Raw genomic sequence first — 20,530 nt, forward strand, 5'->3', positions numbered from 1 at the left:
GGAATTTTTTTTTGTCGGAGGTAATTGCTTTTTTCCCATCTGAAAATGACTTTTACTGTTTATTTGTATGAAATAGATAAAAGGTAAAAGTTGATCTAAAACATTGTAAAACTACAACATTTCTTTTCATAATGTGTGACAAAACCTTAAAATATCATATTACATGTATTACCCATATCTAGGAATATTGCATAGTCCTGCAAACCCCAGAGCTGTCCCATTCGTGGTTTCTAGCTTCGGTTATTATTTAGAAGCGACGTGAAGTACAGATAAAATATCATTGAAAACAAACATAAACAAATAAGCCGTTAAATATCTGCGAAAATGCTCTGTTCCATAAGGGTAGAAAATCCTTAGAGTTTTTAATAATTCCCTGTTGAATAAACAGTAAAACAGAATCAAAGATCTTGCGGACTGGCGATATCTTTGGAGGAAGAAACCTGTATTAGCAAAAACAGCGCCATTCCAGTGGTTTTCAGTGATCAGCCAAGAAACAAATAAAGAATAGGAGATATGATACGATTGCCAATGGGACAACTATCAACAAAAGTCGAACTTAGAATAATTTTAAAGCACAAGGTTAAAGTAAATGGTCCGCAACAATGTGGAAAGCCCATAACATTTACTCAGCTTTAAAAGGTCCGTTCATAAAATGAAATGCAAAATAATTTCAACAAAAAACAATAGCCTTAATTATCATCAAGTCAAATACGAAAAATTCAGCAAACAACAACATAAACGGTTCCAATTTTACTGCAGCGGATACGCATTTGGACAATTTATTGCTCTTCGGGGATATACCAGTGGGTTTTTGTAGAGGCAAGATTTATTTAAACATATAAGATATTTACGGCAATGAAATACTGGCTTTGCATTACATTCATATGGGCAAACTCATAAGCGTTTTGGCATTTTTAGAAATAGATTACACTATTTGGTTTCATAATTTGCAGATTCAAAATTATAAAACTTGTTCAAACTATTCTAATATGAGTTTTGAAATTTTTGTGGATGAGAAATAGTATGTACGTTCTGAAATTTTTTTATTACAGTGATTTACAAAATATTTGCAAGGGTTATTCAAATGAGGTATATTTGATTTTCAATTTACGATTTTGATAGGTAGTAGAACAGCATGGATTTGAAGAATAATGGAAATATTGAACCGGTTGATTGGAGAGATGATAAAACTTTACAAGATTGTATGACGTACATGTTAGAAAAAGAAGCGATGTGCGACGTCACTTTCCGTGTAGGAAAAGGACGTAAATCAATAAAAGCACACAAGAATATCCTTGCGAGTCGCAGTGACGTATTCCATACGATGTTTGAAGGTTCACTTCCTGAAAAAGAAGAAATCGATATTCCTGATATTGACGAGGATACATTTAAAAAAATACTTCGGTTAGTATGTCTTGTGTCATGTTTTCGATGTATCAGTAATTTATGTCAATAACTTTAACAGTTTTTGAAGAGTTGCAATATCAAGCATATTTAAAAAAAATAAATTAGATGGTATTAGACATTGTCATTAATTTACTGCTTTATGACAAGGGCCTCATACCAAAAAAGACTCTATGATGTACAGTTTATAAGATGCGCAAACATAACACTTGTGTTTAAACCAAAAAGGAAAATAACTTATAGAACATATTCAAGAACGCTTTGGTTAAAATATAAATCATCTTGAGGAAGAAACGAACATTTTAGATCAAATAGTTAAGCATTGACGTGTATGCCTTCTGATGAGAAGCAATAAAAAGAAGAAAAAACAGTTTACAGAGAAATAACTCCAATATGGATAAGTGCTCCGTTTAAGTATGATGATTTACAAAAGCACGCTATCTGTTTGAAGATATATTCCAAATGTCTCCTCAATATGTTGCGAAAGAAACGCGAAAATTAGAAACATATTAATAAGACTTAGTGGGGAAAACTAAACAAATCAACTTTAAAGTGGTTTTCTAAAGAATGGTGAAAACATATAGCTCATTGGCATCAAACATATCCTTCTTAAGATGTATTTTGTTTTTGTGTTCACGAGGAACCACAGGGAATAACTTTATACTAACTCCATAGTTAAAAAATTATAAATGACTCATCATAGAATGATGTATCCGATAAAAACCCTGATACCTTCAATAATCATACAGTGCACGTTTATTGCAAAAGAAACTGAAAAGAACGAATTAGAATAACATAAATAACTAGTTAAAATATTATGACCATGATAACACATTCAACATTTCTGCAATTCAGATCATTCTTGTTTAAACAAATATATTTTAAGAAATTTAACTACATTGTTGTAATAAGCACGGTTGGTTATCTACATACGCAGAACAATTGGATCTGCAATCAATACCGTGAGTGGATTTTCCGGTTGTGCATGAGTGGAGTAATTGTCACCGCTTCAAAAGATATGTTCATTTCTAAATCGCGCAATTTTTTTAATTCAACTGATCAAAATATTGAAAATCGGAAAATGCTATGCTGTGGTGAATAATTTAACGAATAGACACATGTATCATTTACTGTTGTACATGGAGTTAAACTCCTACAAAATCAGTTGCCCCACGCGAAATTGTCGAAATAAATGACATTTGAATTTTGAAATGGCTCTATTAACAGACAAGTTTAAATTTTGTTTTTTGTTTCGGTCAATAAGTTTAAATGTCGTTTAAGGCGGCGTGTACACTGACCGAAGTTGATATACCTCTTAATAAATCTAAAAACTTAAAATTTTCATTATTTCATGCGTGAGGGGATCGGTTCTGATTGAGGAAACCGTTAATGCGTGATGTGACGTGAAATCATAACTCTATATCAAAGCTATGAGTCGTAAAAAGTTGCCTTGATTTGGTTGAATTGTTCATGAAAAACACATTTGTGTGCATAGAAAAAAACACTATAAGATAGAATTTTGAAATAAATTGTGGGAAGATAGGTTTTATGATATGTTTTGAATAAATTGAAATAAAAAAAATGGTGTCAAGAATTTTGTTTACTTGATAAAAGTAAAAATAAAAATTTCCCTAACTACTCAGTATATTTTTTACGAAAAGAGTTATCTCCCCTTAAATTGCTTTTTTAAAGAAAAAAATCATTCTCAAATTGATATTTGTTTAATTATTTTGATTTAAACAATAAATCACTAAGTTTTCTTTGTATAATTAAACAGTGTAACCAATAAATTACAAATCTGTCTCCAAATTTGCAGATTTGGGAAACTAATCGGTCAAGTAATTTGCCGAAATCTGCAAATTTGGAGACAGATTTGCAATTTTTTTGGTAAGACTTTTACTTTTACTTGTATCATGGAAGTAATATTTAAAAGGAATAACAACGACTAATTAGCATGTATTAACGGCCTGCCGAGCTTTTTGTAAAATGACATATGGAATTTCTTATCAGTCACGTGATTTTATCGAGTCCGGTATTTATAAAGCACCTGTGTGAAATCCGAGGTTTATTAATAAGAAGGTGGCGCTGTAACATATAAAACATCTACCTTCAGAAAGAATTCGTATAATGTAAAAAACTTGAAAAACGGACGAGAATTGTTCAAACTACAACAGTTTATCATGGAAAATTTTAATTAATTAAGCATATTTTTGCTTTGTACTGTTTGTTTTAAACTGTTCTAAAAGTATTTTTCGGATAAAAGCGGTTCCCGAGTAAAACAGTTAAATATCGATGAATCGATCAGGTTTCAAATGATGTTGAACAAAATAATGACACAAATCTAGACATAGATTTTTTTACTGTTGAAATGAGCAAAATTTATCGAGATTTAAAAAAGGATATCAACTTTCAGGTATTCTAAATTTATGTATATGTCATTGATTACAATATTGAAACTGGACAACTGCAATGGGGATAATACGTACGTAAATATATATATTTTTAAAAAGTGTTTATTGCGGAATACTTGTATTACCATAACAAGCTACAGCAAAAATTAAAACAAACCGACAAAATAAGCTTGACGCTATCTGTCTTACGGCAAATTAATTTTTTACACGCATTAGTTTATGTATCAAGAACTATAAATTAAAGGATAGAACCGTTTAGAATTTTGAATATTTTAATTGACTAATACACAAAAGACTTAGATTATTCGTATTTAATAAAAGGGGATCCAAACGTATTTTTTGTACAATCACCTTCTTAACTTACGGAAATTGATTTTCAACTGTCTTTAAATATTACAATTGATAATGACCAAGCCTTGGTCTCCATTTCATATGTGATAGCTGTCGGTTTAAACTACTAAGATCGAACTAACTAACTAGATATAGGAAAATTGGACTAAAATAAAAGTTGAACGAATGACTCTATCCGGCAGCGTAAATCAACGGAATGTAACGAATGGACTATTCGGGTTACTTCGCACGTATATAAGAAAAAACTTGCTGTTCGTAATTCTCCGTGAACACGAAAATGATTGAAAAGTGTTAGTGAGTTGATCGATCACATGCGGAGAATCAACTTCCATGCCAGATATAAAACCAATTAACGAGTTGTCGAAAAAATGGGCAGTAACGCAGATGAAACCTTTAAAGTGGCGGCGATGTTATTCCTTTCAATATTACTTCCATGCTTGCATCAAGAAAACAAAATCATTGACACTATGTTTGAAGGTCTTTCCTTTCAATATAAGGAAAGAACTTACCTCTTCTGATTATTTTTATTCTTTCCGCCAAACTTTAACGACATTTCCCTAAAAAAATACGTGACATGTTAAAATAATATTAGGTATCTAGTATTGGTTGACCAAAAGCTATCTTTTTACTGTTCTTTCATTTGTCTTTGTTCTATTATTAATATTACTTTTACTGTTGAATAGTTTTATGTGATATCCGTTTGACGTGGCTCGGTACTTATCCATCTCGTCAATGTGTGTGTATTGGCTTTCATTTTTTGGTGGTTTGTTTTGTATATGCGACTATTTGTATTTCTTTTGTTCTTATTACGTGACTCTGTACTTTAAAAGATCCCGTCAGTATTATTTTGGTCTATTATATGTCATTATGATATATTTCTATTATGAATTACTATATACGTTGAACCACAAACGTCAAAATCATTCAATCGCGTAGTGGAATTAACTATTTTTGGATTCTCATAAATTCTACCTATAACTTTTGGACTAGTTTAAATCTCGGTCCATTTCTGTAATTTGTTCTTACATACTTTTGATTTTTTAACTCTGTATGCTTACATTGCCTATGTAAATTTTAAAACTGTTTGTATGCACATTGAACGACAAATGTATGTGACGTATTAAATTTTATGACGTCAGACACTCAAGTCAATCCATGTGTTCGTAGATAGATGTTTTTGTGTTCTGTTAAATTGTCCCTTTTAAAATTGTTATGCGATGATGACTGATGTACCCATATTTTGACTATTTTATTAATTGTGACTGTTTATTTAACGCATCATGTAAATATAACGGAATTTGATGAGACTGTTATTAAAGAGAGAGGGTTAGCGCTATAGAACCAGGTTTAATCAACCATTTTCTACATTTGAAAATGCCTGTACCAAGTCAGGAATATGACAGTTCTTGTCTATTCGTTTTTGATGCGTTTAGTTATTTGATTTTGCCATGTGATTATGGACTTTCCGTATTGATTTTCCTCTAAGTTCAGTATTTTTGTGATTTTATTTTTTTTTTTGTAGTGAGGCACGACCCCGTAACATTTCCCTTATAGCGGTTGTCTCTCTTAGCACTGAAAACCTTGTTATCATTCTAACTCTGTAACCATCATAGGTACAAAACAAACGAAGGGTAGAATTTGTTCTTCGTTACATATGAATCGAAAAGATCCAACGACTCATTGGTAAGATTGTGCCCCTTCGAAAATGAACCAATATTGTTTGGCCACTAAAACTCAGAAACTGTAAATTGTAGCCACCTATGATCTTTCCCAATAACTTTCAATTCACTTTACCGTGAAAATTGACCTAAGGTCAAATGTCAAGGTCATGACCTAGATTTTTACCTTAGCTTGTTATTGAATTTACTCAATAACCGAAAAGATGGCTGATGTATGTAATAAAGAAAATGTGTGTCATGTCGAGATCTACATTTGTTATGTTCGGTTCAAAATTAATGGACCAACTATTATGGACCCATTGACCAAAACTGTTTTTCGGGGTCCGAAATAATGATTAGAGGTCAGAGGTCAAGGTCCCTAGCAACGACATAAAACACTTTCGCAACCATGTATTTTTGAACTTAAAAGGCTATGAATAATAAAAATATGAAATTTTTAATACTGGAAATGACATTTTTGTCCCGAGCAACGACATACAAGTCATTGGCAATCACTTATTTTTTTAACTTGAATGACTATGAATAGTACATATGACATTTCTAATAATGGAAGTAATATTTTTATCCTTAGGAATAACATTTGTCCCTTACAACTACTTGTTATGAACAAAAAAGTCCTAACCAACCATATATCATGAAGGCTAATTATAGAAGAAAAAAGGAAAGACCTTTCAATTGTTCATGAACAATTGACTTTTTAATTTATTTTTATTTTTCTTAACACATATTATAAAACCTATCTTCCCACAATGTATTTTAAAATTCTATTTCATAGTGTTTTTTTATGCAAACAAATGTGTTTGTTTATGAACAATTTAACCAAATTTGGACAACGTAAGTCTTTCAACGACTCAAACACTTGGATATAAAAATATGATTTTACTTTCCCTCACGCATTCACGATGTCCTCAATCAGAACCGATCCCCTCACGCATGAAATAATGAAAACTTGTAGTTTTTAGAATGATTAAGACGTCTTCTTCGGACAGCGTAGAGGCCGCCCGAAACGACATTCATACCCATTGACCGAAACAAAAACAAAATTTGAACTTGTAGGTCTGTTAATAGAGCCATTTCAAAATTTAAATGTCACTTTTTCCGGCAATTTCTCGGTGGGTAACTGAGTAGGAGTTTAACTCCATGTACAACCGTAAAAGAGGGACGAAATGTACCAGCGGGACAGTCAAACTCATAAATCAAAAATAGGCTGACAACGCCATGGCTAAAAATGAAAAGGACAAAAGGACAAACAATAGTACACATTACACAACATAGAAAACCAAAGAATGAACAACACGAACCCCACAAAAAACTGATGATACATCTATCTCTTCGTTAAAGTGTTCAAAACAGTATAGCATTCGTCGAATTTCAATATTTTTATCAGTTGAATTAGAAAATAGCGATTTAGAAATGTACATACCTTTTGAAGCGGTGACAATAAATCCACTCAAGCACAACCGGAAAATCCTCACGGTTTTCATTGCAGAACCAATTGTTCTGCGTGTGTAGATTACCAGCCGTGATAGGATAGCATAAATAAATAGTAATCCTCCTTTTAAACTTTAAGTTGGTGGGTTTTTTTCCCTCTGGCTTTTTATAGTAAATAGATACAAAAATATTGAGATAGTTTTTACAACAGCATACTTACAAGAAATTTAATATTATCCAACACAAAAACATTTTTTTTATCAATGTGAAATAAAAAAAAAGTTTTTCCTGATTTATAAATATTCTTCTTTGTAACTTTGTTTCCTATTAATAAGTTTAACTATTTTATATCAGATATGCATACACTGATGTGGTTAAAATATCCAACAAGAATGTTACGAGCATGTTATACGCTGCTGAAAAATACATGCTGACAACAGTCAAGACAAAATGTTCTGAACGACTAAGATCAACTGCAACATCTGCTGATGCAGTTGTAACCCTGTCAACAGCAAACCAATTCCACCTTGAAGATCTTCTGAAAGAAAGTTTACAATATATTGAAGAAAATACAGAAATATGTCTGTCATCAAGTTATGCAGTTGAACTGAATAGCGATTGTGTTCAAATGATTCTAATGTCTGAACATCTTTCTTGTTCCGAGACTGAGGTTTGCAATTTTTTCTTAAAGTGGATAGAAACCCAGTGTACAATGCAGGGTCAAGAGGTGAATGCAAAGAACATGAGAGGCATAGCAGAAGGATTAATGCGTTTCATAAGATTTCCGCTTGTAGAGAAAAAATATTTTTCAAACGAAGTTTCACATTCCAAGTTACTTACAAAAGATGAAATAATTAGTGTGTATCGTTACCATCATGGCGAAAAAAGTTTACTGTTTTCAGATAAACCTAGATATCCGATGATCCCAAACAAGAATGGTCAAACTATTTGTATATATCGACATGCAACGTGCAATTATACAGTTCAAAGCTGTTTAACACATGCTTTGAAGTTTCATTTAAACAGATCTATTTGGCTAAAAGGATGTATCATTTTCGGACCAGCAGAAACACATAACAGTTATGGTAGGTATCAAGCAGACAATGAGTCCATCGTGTCCAGAAATGATTATTATGATAGCGAAGAAGAATGTAGGCCCATAATTGAGAGCACTGAGGATTCTCATAACGAAGAAGACAGTAAGTTCACATTTGAGTTAACCGATGATTCTGATAATGTGGTATGCTGGGAGGTACTAGACATAACATCGGGAACGTCATTCAATAACACGGTTGCCTTAACATTTGAAAAACCCATTCTCCTGAAATCTGAAAAACAGTATACAATTAGTGTTCGAGATATAAAACCACAAACTTTTTTAGGGATCGATTGCAAATCTGTTTGTATTAAAGATGGTGTTACAATAACTTTTGAGAATTCTCCGAAATCTACAGTTTCTACCAATGTTACGCAAGGACAGATAGCAGGTATCATGTATAGTGTTTGATATTTGTGCCATTCACCGTTATCATTTTAAAGTCCATAGAGAGGATTTCGTACATTTAAAATATTAAAAAAGATTCCTAACTCTAATAAAAAGGTACGTTTTTCATTATCTTGACTTAATTTGTCAAAAAGACTAAAACACGTATGATTGTCGCACAATACTTGTTTTCTGAATGAACTTTTTTTCAGAAACGTTGAAGACCAAACTGTGTAAGTGAAATACGCATTGGGGATATGTACTTTATTGAAAACTTATATTCATTAATTCTTAAAATGAAATAAAGGAATCAATATAAATGTAAAGTTTTCGATTCTAATTTGACGCAAACTTATCTTTTAATTTCATACAGTAAGAATAGTGATTTGCATAACATTATTGAACTATCCACCATAGTGACGTGTAGTATGCATGCGTATTCAAAATTAAATACAAATTTAAAATCATACATGTCTGATAAACTGATAAACAAAATATTAAGTAATTAAGGGTGACTGAATACATGTACAAGAAGGTACTAACTTTTTTATCACTACATTTCATGAATAAACACGCTTAAAAACTGATTGTTTTCTATGTAACCATTTGAATATTTAAATTATATAATTTACATTCGTTTTTTCAACCGAGGAAAGCAAAACAATTAATTAAAAGTGTATCGCTGGAGTTTGAAAAGTACATTTTCTTCCACTGTGCCATGATTTGCCATCTCTATTTTTTTCTAAACAAAGCATTGTTGCTTGCATGTTATCAATTTACTCAGAATTTCGGGATTTTCCCCCCTTCAAAGATAAGTAAACTGAATCAGAAAAAAAATCACACTATTCTTAGTCGAATACCAAAAACTAAAAAGATACGAAAAGACAGGATGAGCAACTTTGAAAAAAAGAGCAGGATGACGATTTATGTAAAAAAAAAATCCGGAAAAACTAATAATAAAAGGCATGACCAAATTGACTGAACAATAAAAAGACAGGACAGAGATTACAACTAAAAAATATAAAGAACCAAATGTTTAATCTAATCCACCATCAAAATAAAATGGAAGATCTCGTAATCAAAAACCAACTGAGAGGAGACAGTTGAATTTAATAGTTCCACGTGAAAACTGCTAAAAAGTTAAAACGATCGTTCCTTTATGACATGTATGAGTCAATCTAATAAAGTTTGTTTGAAAGATTACGTCAAACTTTATTTCGCTAAGCTTTGTCGCGTTTAAGTGTAAGTATGCATGTAACGGATTTGTTTTAACTTATAACTAATAAGAATGAACTGAACACTTTCAATTTGTACTACAAATCAAAGTTGAATACTCAAAAGGACAGAAACATTTTTACATCTGGTATTTGCTTGTCTCAAACGCCTTTAAAATGGTTTATTTATTGCGCAGTTTGCCATTAATTTTTTTACAATTTCTTATTTAAAAAACTATAGCAAAAATATTGACCTTGCAAAAAAGAAGTCCACTAAAACTGACAAAATCAACCGAAGAAATGTCATATTCATGTTTTCTTTCATTTTCCGAAGACAATATAAAAAAACTTTGTAAAAACCGGGTTTACAGTATTTTCCAAAGTAATACAGGACAAGACTGATTAATCGGAAATGCTGGCCAGGATCCTAAAGAGACTTCGTTGATTAATAGAACATCCAATAAAACAAATAACACATAATAATATGATTTATACGTTCATTTGTTTGAGATTCCTACTATTTAGTGTTGATCTGAAAGGGTACTGGTCAAGCCACTATAAGAAATAAATCGACAAAGAATTTCTAAAAAAAAAAGATGAAGAGATAATCCACTTAAAAGAAATATTAAATTGAAATTCTGTATGAATTGGTCAAAATGTTTTAAATAATTCATGCAATTTGTGTTTTTTTTGGGGTATTTTTGTTGTTATATAAAGATATATACTATATTGGTAACCTTTCGGATGAACAAATAATCAAGGCAATGATTTTTTTTTATTCAATTGATAAAAAAAGTAAACAAGTTATAGCATACTGACCTGTGAATCAATAAATTATAAGGAACTATCCAGATAATATTATAGATTAGTTTATATAACACCTTTTCTTTTTAACAAATATTGATGAAACTGGGTGTGTTTATTTAGCAAAACAGGCGGCAACCCGTTGGAATAGAATAAAAGAATTGAAGCTCTTTGTTAGAGAAGCGATAAATGCTTACTGTAATGTTTTAGTAACACACATATTAAAAGTTAATAGAAACAAATAAAATGACAATTTTCTTCTCAATTACGAAGTGTTCTATCATAAAAAGACCATTTGAATAAGGTTTCAATTACATAGTTAATCAGAACTATTAGATATCAAATCGACGACATGGGCATCTATCAAGTTGGATGTAGAAAATGCATAACCTCAGATTTTTGTTTAAAACAAATTACCACGGACGGAGAACATATCAATCTATTAGTTCAGTAATTTTCGTGTCTGCCCATTATGTGATTCAAGAAAATTGTATCTAAAAGAGAAAATTGAGTGCACCTTTTTATGTTAGGGCGTGTTTGAGTTGAATATTTTGTATTGAAAGCGTAAAAAGCAAGAATATTTGATACATCGTCTCGCTTCTATCATTTTTAGATATGAAACCTACAGGTTGACTTTTTATCATAAAAAAATTCACAGAACTTAAAGATGAAATATATGGGTCAAGTGAAATACCTTTCTAATGAATCATAAAAACAGAGTATGTGTGTTCGAATAGATATTTTTTTTACTAAAAGTACTTGGCGACAGTCTTTCAAGTTGGATGATGAAAATGCATATCTTCGGGAAAAAAAATGTTAGTGTGTGATAACTTAAGGTTTATAGTCTTCATCCACTAACCGCTGACAACCGATTAGACAATAGTTTTAAGTTGAATCATGCAGACAAGATCATCAACTGAAGCGCATTAGCTAGTAGATACATTTGTCTTTTAAAATACAACTGGCATATAAGGATCGTAATGGTGCTATGCAGATTTTAGGGGTTTTCAAGGGCAAAATTTGCAGCGCGTCATCCCTACAATGGCTTCCATTTTTAACCATTATTGTGAAAATTAACTGGCGTAATGGGGAGATAATTTTGACGAAGTAGAATCGTGACTGAATAATATTGCATAACATTAGATTTACACTCCATTGTTTTTATCATACTAAGCAAATCTTTAAAATAGTTATCCTGGATTATGAAAAGATTATTTGTGTTTTGTTTACAATGATATTTTTTTTAACGAAAAAGGACTTTTACTGATTATTTGTATGATATAGATTAAAGGTAAAAGTTGATCTAAAACATTGTAAAACTACAACATTTCTTTTCATAATGTGTGACAAAAACTTAAAATATCATATTGCATGTATTATATATATCTAGGAACATTGCATAGTCCTGCAAAACCCAGAGCTGTCCCATTCGTGGTTTCTAGCTCCGGTAATATTTTGAAGCAAAGTGAAGTACAGATAAATTATCATTAACAACACACATAAATAAAGAAGCCGTTAAAAATCTGCGAAGATGTTCTGTTCCATAAGAGTAGAAAATCCTTAGGATTTTTAATAATTCCATGTTGAATAAACAGTAAAACAGAATCAAAGATCCTGCGGACTGGCGATATCTTTGGAGGAAGAAACCTGTATTAGCAGAAGCAGCGCCATTCCAGTGGTTTTCAGTGATCATCCAAGAAACAAATAAAGAATATGAGATATGATACGATTGCCAATGGGACAACTATCAACAAAAGTCGAACTTAGAATGATGGTTAAGGCCCAGGTTAATGTAAATGGTCTGCAACAATGTACAAAGCCCATAACATTTACTCAGCTATAAAAGGTCCGTTCATAAAATGAAATGCAAAACAATTTTAACAAAAAACAATAGCCTTAATTATCATCAAGTCAAATACGAAAAATTCAGAAACAACAACATAAACGGTTCCAATTTTACTGCAGCGGATACGCATTTGGACAATTTATGGCTCTTCGGGGATATTCCAGTGGGTTTTTGTAGAAGCAAGATTTATTTAGACATATAAGATATTTACGGCAATGAAACACTGGCTTTGCATTACATTCATAAGGGCAAACTCATAAGCGTTTTGGCATTTTTGAGATATTGATTACACCATTTGGTGTCATAATTTGCAGATTTAAAATGATACAACTTGTTCAAACTATTCTTATGTGAGTTTGAACTTTTTGTGAATGAGAAATAGTATGTACGTTCTGAACGATTATTTTATTACAGTGATTTACAAAATATTCGCAAGGGTTATTCAAATGAGGTATATTTGATTTTCAATTTACGATTTTGATAGGTAGTAGAACAGCATGGATTTGAAGAATATTGGAAATATTCAACCGGTTGATTGGAGAAATGATAAAACTTCACAAGATTGTATGATGTACATGTTAGAAAAAGAAATTATGTGTGACGTCACTTTTCGTGTAGGAGAAGGACGTCAAACAACAAAAGCACACAGGAATATTCTTGCGAGTCGCAGTGAAGTATTCAATACGATGTTTGAAGGTTCACTTCCTGAAAAAAATGAAATCAATATTCCTGATATTGACGAGGATACATTTAAAAAAATACTTCGGTTAGTTTGTCTAGCGTCATGTTTTCGATGTATCAGCAATTTATAACTTTGATAGTTTTTGAAGAGTTGCGATATCAAGCATATTTAAAAATAAATTAGATGGTATTAGACATTGGCAATAATTTATGACAAGGGCCTCATATAAAAAAAACTCTAAGACTCTATGAAGTACAGTTTATAAGATGTGCAAACATACCCCTTTTGTCTAACACAAAACGGGAAATAACGTATAGAACATATTCAAGAACGCTTTGATTAAAAAATAAATTATCTTGAGGAAGAAACGAACATTTTAGATCATATATTTAAGCATTGACGTTGATGCATTTTGAGGAGAAGCAATAAAAGGTTAAAAAAACAGTTTACAGAGAAATAACTCCAATATGGATAAGTGCTTCGTTTAAGTATGATAATTTACAAAAGCACGCTTTTTGTTTGAACATACATACCAAATGTTTCTTCATTATGTAGCGAAAATTAGAAACATATTAATAAGTGGAAAAAAACTAAACAACTTAACAAGGCAATAACTTTACGCTAACAACTCAATATAAAAAATATAATATATAACTCTTTATAGTGTGATATAACCATTGAAAACCACAATATTTATACAGTGCAAGTCTATTGCAAAAGATGCTGAAAGTACGAATTATAATGTTAAAATATTTTGAACATTTTCACACTTCCAATATTTCTGCAGTCCGGATCATTCTTGTTTAAACAAATACGTTTTAAGAAATCCAAATACATAGTTGTAATAGAATTAAAAAAAATGTTTACATGATTTATAAATATACTACGTTTCCAATTAATAAGTTTAACTTTTTTATATCAGATATGCATACACTGATGTGGTTAAAAAAAGTAAAATCACAAAAATACTGAACTCAGAGGAAAATCAATTTGGAAAGTCCATAATCACATGGCAAAATCAAAAAACAAAACGCATCAAAAACGAATGGACAAGAACTGTCATATTCCTGACTTGGTACAGGCATTTTCAAATGTAGAAAATGGTGGATTAAACCTGGTTCTATAGCGCTAACCCTCTCACTTGTCAGAAAAGAATGTAACGAGTATGTTATACGCAGCAGAAAAATATATGCTGACAACAGTCAAGAAAAAATGTTCTAAACTACTTAGATCAACTGCAACATCTGCTGATGCGGTTTTAACCCTGTCAACGGCAAACCAATTCCAACTTGACGATCTTCAGAAAGAAAGTTTACATTATATTGAAGAAAATACAGAAAGATGTCTGTCATCAAAGTATGCACTTGAACTTAACAACGTTTGTCTTCAAATGATTATAATGTCTGAGCATCTTTCTTGTTCTGAGACTTAGGTTTGCCAATTTTTCCTGAAGTGGATAGAAAACCAATGCCATTTACAGGGTAAAACAGCAAATTCAGAGAACATGAGAGACATAGCAGAAGGATTGATGCCTTTCATTAGATTTCCGCTTGTAGAGAAAACATATTTTTCCAACGAAGTTTCACATTCAAAGTTTATTACAAAAGATGAAATTATAAGTGTGTTTCGTTACCATCATGGCGAAGAATGTTTATTGTTTTCCAATAAACCTAGAAGTCCGAGGATCCCAACCAAGTGTTTTTTCTATGTTGTGTTTTGTGTACTATTGTTTGTGTGTTGTTTTTTTTCTTCCTTTTTAGCCATGGCGTTGTCAGTTTAATTTTGATTTACGAGTAAGAATGTCCCTCTGTAATCTTTTGACCCTCATTTACTGCATAAGTAGACGCTGCTTGAATGAAAAGCTAGATCACAATAGGGAAGCTGAATTCAACTTTGAGTTGTCAATCCAATTAACCTTTGCACTAAATTCATTTGAACTGACTTATTGATATTTTTGTCTTTTGTATATGTTTTTTCATATAAGAAGTTGTTATTTGTCTTTCATTTGCTTTCATTAACTGCTAGTTAAATCGGGCCAGTACTTTATGTCTGGGGTCTTTGTATGTCTTCTGTTTCGATCTGATGGGTTAAAACTGTAGAATCGTAATAATATGACAGCTAGCTGATTGTTTGATTGGGTGTTATTTGTACAGTATACAATAGATTATAAAAATGCAACTTCTTATAAAATTAAGATTTGGTATGATTGCCAATGAGACCACTCTGCACCAGAGATCATATTTCGTAAAAATTAAGCAATTATTACGGAATGACCTCCTTTAAATGGTTATTTTAAACCATAATATATTTCAACGTCTATGAGTTAAGATGAGGCCTTCATCAATAAAAGATCATAGAACATAATATGCGATATATTCTGAAACATTGTCAATAAATAAAATGGAATTACCAAGGTAGTTAACTTATCAGTCCTTAAATAACAAAAAAAACCATGTAAGATATGTCTCTGTCAATTGTTACTTCAATAGTTGCAAATGTCGTCTTATTGTTGACTTAAATGTGGGAGCAGTAATTAGTTATCAAAGGTACCAGAATTATAATTTAGTACGCCAGACGCGCGTTTCCTCTACATAAGACTCATCAATGACGCTCATATAAAAATATTAATAAAGCCAAACAAATACAAAGTTTAAGAGCATTAAGGATCCAAATTCCAAAAAGTTTTGCCAAATACAGCTAAGGTAATCTAGCCTGGAATAGTTGAAGAGCATTTAGGATCCAAAAAGATTTGCCAACTACAGCTAAGGTAATCTATGTCTGGGATAAGAAAATCCTTAGTTTTTCGAAAAATTCAAAGTTTTGCAAACATGAAATAAGATATGAGAGCATGTCAACAATTTTGATCTGACTCTCACTGATAAGTCTTATGCAGACGAAATGTGCGTTTGGTGTATAAAACTATAAGCCTGGTAACTTCAATAACTATTCTTTAATAATTTGTGCAGACTTTGACAAAACCACAAAATCAAACACCAAAGAAAGTTTTCCATAATACACGAAAATGTATACCCATGAAAATAAATGAATAATCAGTATCACTCATTGATTTTACAGCACCATACCACTACTTATAAATGATGTATACATATCTCAGATCACACATTACGCTAGTGTGTTTTTTTTTAAAGTCAGGAAGATGGCCATTGTTATAATATTGATCGTTTCTGTGTGTGTTGCATTTTAATGTTGAGTCGTTTGTGTTTTCTCTTATTTTTGAAATATTGAGATAAGACGTCGCACGGTACTTGTCTATCCCAAATTCACGTATTTGGTTTTGATGTTATATTTGTTATTCTCGTGGTGTTTTGTCTGTTGCTTGGTCCGTTTCTGTGTGTGTTGCGTTTCGGTGTTGTGTCGTTGTTCTCTTATATTTGATGCGTTTCCCTCGGTTTTAGTTTTTTACCCCGATTTTGTTTTTTGTCCATGGATTTATGAGTTTTGAACAGCGGTATACTACTGTTGCCTTTATTTATTAACACTATATAGACATAGATGTGTTCCTTATAAAAAAAAATTGGTAAAGTTTGAGTAAGTAGGTATAGCAAATGAAATCAACTCTTTATCAGTTTTTTTGTCATCATCTAAGATATGTTGACCGAAACGATGTATCAGTGTCTGACTCACTTGCGACATGTGTCTGTGGACTTTGAACCTTGGATACATCATATATTCCTGTATAGTCGTCTGATCTTTACTTTTAACGATTGTGACATATTTCCCGCAGTAAGGCTAATGAAGGCAGGAGTCGCTTGTCCTGTTAACGAAAGTGTCTCATTCCTTTTGGACTAAAAAAAGGAAAAACATCACGTTTAATAACTTCATACGTCCGAACCGCTTTTCAGGATTTACCTTCATCAGGAACGCTTAAAGCCAAACATTTGAAAACCGGAAATGTATATGAACCGAACCCGTTTAACAGCTATAGGACATAAATACATGAGATAAATAGACAAGTTCATCCAAAAGCAACTTTGCCTGAGGGAGTTGAAACCTTAGTTTCTTGATCATTTCAAAATTTATAAACGGATCATTTTAGAAAAGTTTGTAAATTATGTCATTACCAAAGTACTGACTACTGTGCTGAAGATACCCTCGGGTACTGATAGTCCACATGCAGAGTAATCGACCCAGTCATGTAAAAAATGGAAAAACAACACGTTTAAAAATTTCTAAATGTAATTCCCTTCCTTTTTTCTTCTTTTTATTTTCTAATTACTATTTTTTTTCTTAATTGATTCACAAGATATTGTCAACTACGTTATCAGAATTGTATTGATTATTTTCTCTCAGACATTTCTAACCATCAACGTAAATATGGAAGAAAACAAATGCTTTGAATTGACGCTTTGATTCGCCTATATTTTTGCTGTAAAAGTATGTGTATTAGTATAATAAAAAGGTTGTACATTTTGTTAGTCGCTGTTATTCTGCAAAATTATTCACTTCAATACAATCTGATTTACTTTCAAGACAGGAGAATAAAAATCGTATCAATTCTGTTCTATATTTTAATGGACAATTAGGATTATATCTTAATGTGGAAAGGTTTTTAACAGTTTATGAAGACGATTTCGTTATATAGAAATACTATCAATCTTTTTAATACCTCATGTATTCTTAAAGGAAGTATGAATATGTATAACAATACTACTGAGGCAAAAGTACTAAAATCAACACAACATAAATAAACTGATCATTACCATGATTTGGTTTGATATCTGTGTCTCAACTCAATAGCGACATGTTGATGTGGTTTTAGGTCGTCCTGAATCGAAATAGTCGTCCGGTCTTTTAATCTATCGATCTTATTCCTTACTTCGATATTTTGACAAAGTCCTGATTGGCATATTTGACTTATGCGAATTCGCATAGCGGGAGCTGCATGCATAGAGGTGTAATACAACCGGATCATAGTACGTCACATCCGGTTGCATACCAAAATACGTTGAAAACAAAATCCCTTGAAATTCGCAGTTGTAGGTAATTAATCCTACATTTTAAAACATTTCTGAGTCAGAAGTATATATCCTGGGTGTTTCAAAGCACCATCCTATCATTTTTATATGGAGTTTCTATATACTTTTTTTGAAACTTGAGGTTACATTGTTACTTACGCTTGTATATAGTTTGAAAAAGGGAACATTTCATTGGCTAAGTTTTAGTAATTTTTTTTCTTGTATGCAATGATATATTATATAAAAGAGGGACGAAAGATACCAGAGGGATATTCAAACACGTAAATCGAAAATAAACTGACAACGCCATGGCTAAAAATAAAAAGGACAAACAGACAAACAATAGTACACATGACACACCATAGCAGACTAAAGAATAAACAACACGAACCTCACCAAAAACTAGGGGTGATCTCTGGTGCTCCGGAAAGGTATGCAGATCCTTCTCCACATGTAGAACCCGTCGTGTTGATTATGTAAATCTTTTTCTATAATACTAGACAAAATAAAACTTTGCTCATGCCAAGTATTTCTTTATTTAAAATAAAGATAAATTCTGCACATTTTTTTTGGGAAAGTTCATATTTTACAAAGACAAATAGGGATAAAACAATAGAGTATTACACCTAGAGGGAAACACTTATTCTGTTGATTTGATTTGAATAGAGGATTTCATTCAAATATCAGTTTACGTTTATCGCCTTTAATTTTTACAATTATTGATAAACTTCATTTACACAAACGTCTCTTTCTTGATGCACAGTTTCTATTTTGAACAATGTGTCACTGCACAGGATAAATTAAATATAAGTAAGTTATAATTTATAAACCTATTATATGAAATCATTTCAAACATACCGATATTCGCTATTTAAGTAACTTGTGACTTATTACATCGAGTGAAATAGGGAATTATCTGATTGAAATCCCCAAGAGTCACTCTCTCCCACCCGTTCTAACTGTAGGTACACTCAGATCTGTACTTAGTGGCTTTATGTTGTGAGGGTATTTAACCATGACACGTCAATTCTGTATTGCTGTGAGATGTATTTTTCTTTGTATTCATCTGATAAGTAAAGCCGTTTTCAACTTATTTTTATAGTTTGGTCTTATTTGGACTGTACAACCACTGTTCCATATTAGCGGGAGGGTTGAAGCCTTCAAACTTATTTAACTCCGCAACATTCTATATGTATAGACAAATAGAAAAAAAAAAACAATATATGTCAATGACAAAAACTGCTCAAAATATGAGCCTGTCCCAAGTTAGGAGCTTGTAATTCAGTGTTTGTCTGTTTTTTTTTATTGCATTTCAAATTTGTATTTCGTTCATTATTTTGTACATAAATCTGTCCCTTAGTTTTCTAGTTTGGATGTTTCAAATTTTAGGTGTTTTTACAGCTGACTATCCTGAAATGGTTTTATTCCTTGTGGCAGGCTGTACGATGACCTTTAGTTGTTCATTTCTATACCATGTTGGTCTCTTTTGACGTGTTGTTTCATTGGCAATCTTACCACATCCTCTTATTTTGATTCACTTATATGTCATGCAGATACATATTAACATAACAATTTTCATAAAGGCCTACATTTGAAAAGTTGAAATGTAGCCAATAATTTTATTATTCGAATTTTTAACTTTAGCGAAACAAAGCACAATAATCAACATTGTATGAGTTTAAGCAAAATATTAGTTACAGTGGAGAAAGGTTGACATTCACTATGGAAGGTTGACCTAAAACAATAGTTTAACATTCAAAATTCTAAGAAAATGCTATTGAAAAACGTAATTTGTTTCAAAAGACAAAACAAACGTATCTAAGTAAGAACAAGCCTACAAAAGTTATATCCACTAGTAACCGTCGGACTTATGCATTCAACCATAACTCATTAAAAAGGCCATGTGTAGGTATTTAAATATTGGGAATAACATCTTTAAGATAATATAACCATCACTCAAATACATAAACTTTTAGCAACATGCGCAGTTGCAATTCTTCAAACAAATTGCTCCAAAGTAATTTCTTTTCCCATGCAATATGTGAAAAGCATGTTTTTATTGTAATTTTAAAAATGACTTAGTGTTGTTGTTCTTAAGAATTTATTGCAGGAATTTTATTTTGCTATTTTCATATAGCAACATATGGTTGTAAACGATATCTATATTCTTACAAAAATCTGCACGCAACGAAGAAATTTGATAATATATAAATTATATACTAAAATTCTACATTTGCAATTTCTCATCA

The 20,530-nt window shown here is 31.5% G+C and overlaps 1 protein-coding gene across 1 annotated transcript; it reads left to right on the top strand.

Moving 5' to 3' along the window:
• Positions 1 to 1,135: 1,135 nt before the first annotated feature.
• LOC134696909 (BTB/POZ domain-containing protein 6-like) lies at positions 1,136 to 9,008 on the top strand. The gene is made up of 2 exons (XM_063558876.1): positions 1,136 to 1,404; positions 7,631 to 9,008. The coding sequence occupies exons 1-2, from the start codon at positions 1,136 to 1,138 to the stop codon at positions 8,781 to 8,783; spliced, it is 1,422 nt and encodes a 473-aa protein (XP_063414946.1). The 3' UTR covers positions 8,784 to 9,008.
• Positions 9,009 to 20,530: the final 11,522 nt, after the last annotated feature.

Source organism: Mytilus trossulus, chromosome 14 (assembly GCF_036588685.1).
Source record: "Mytilus trossulus isolate FHL-02 chromosome 14, PNRI_Mtr1.1.1.hap1, whole genome shotgun sequence".
Taxonomy (NCBI): domain Eukaryota; kingdom Metazoa; phylum Mollusca; class Bivalvia; order Mytilida; family Mytilidae; genus Mytilus; species Mytilus trossulus.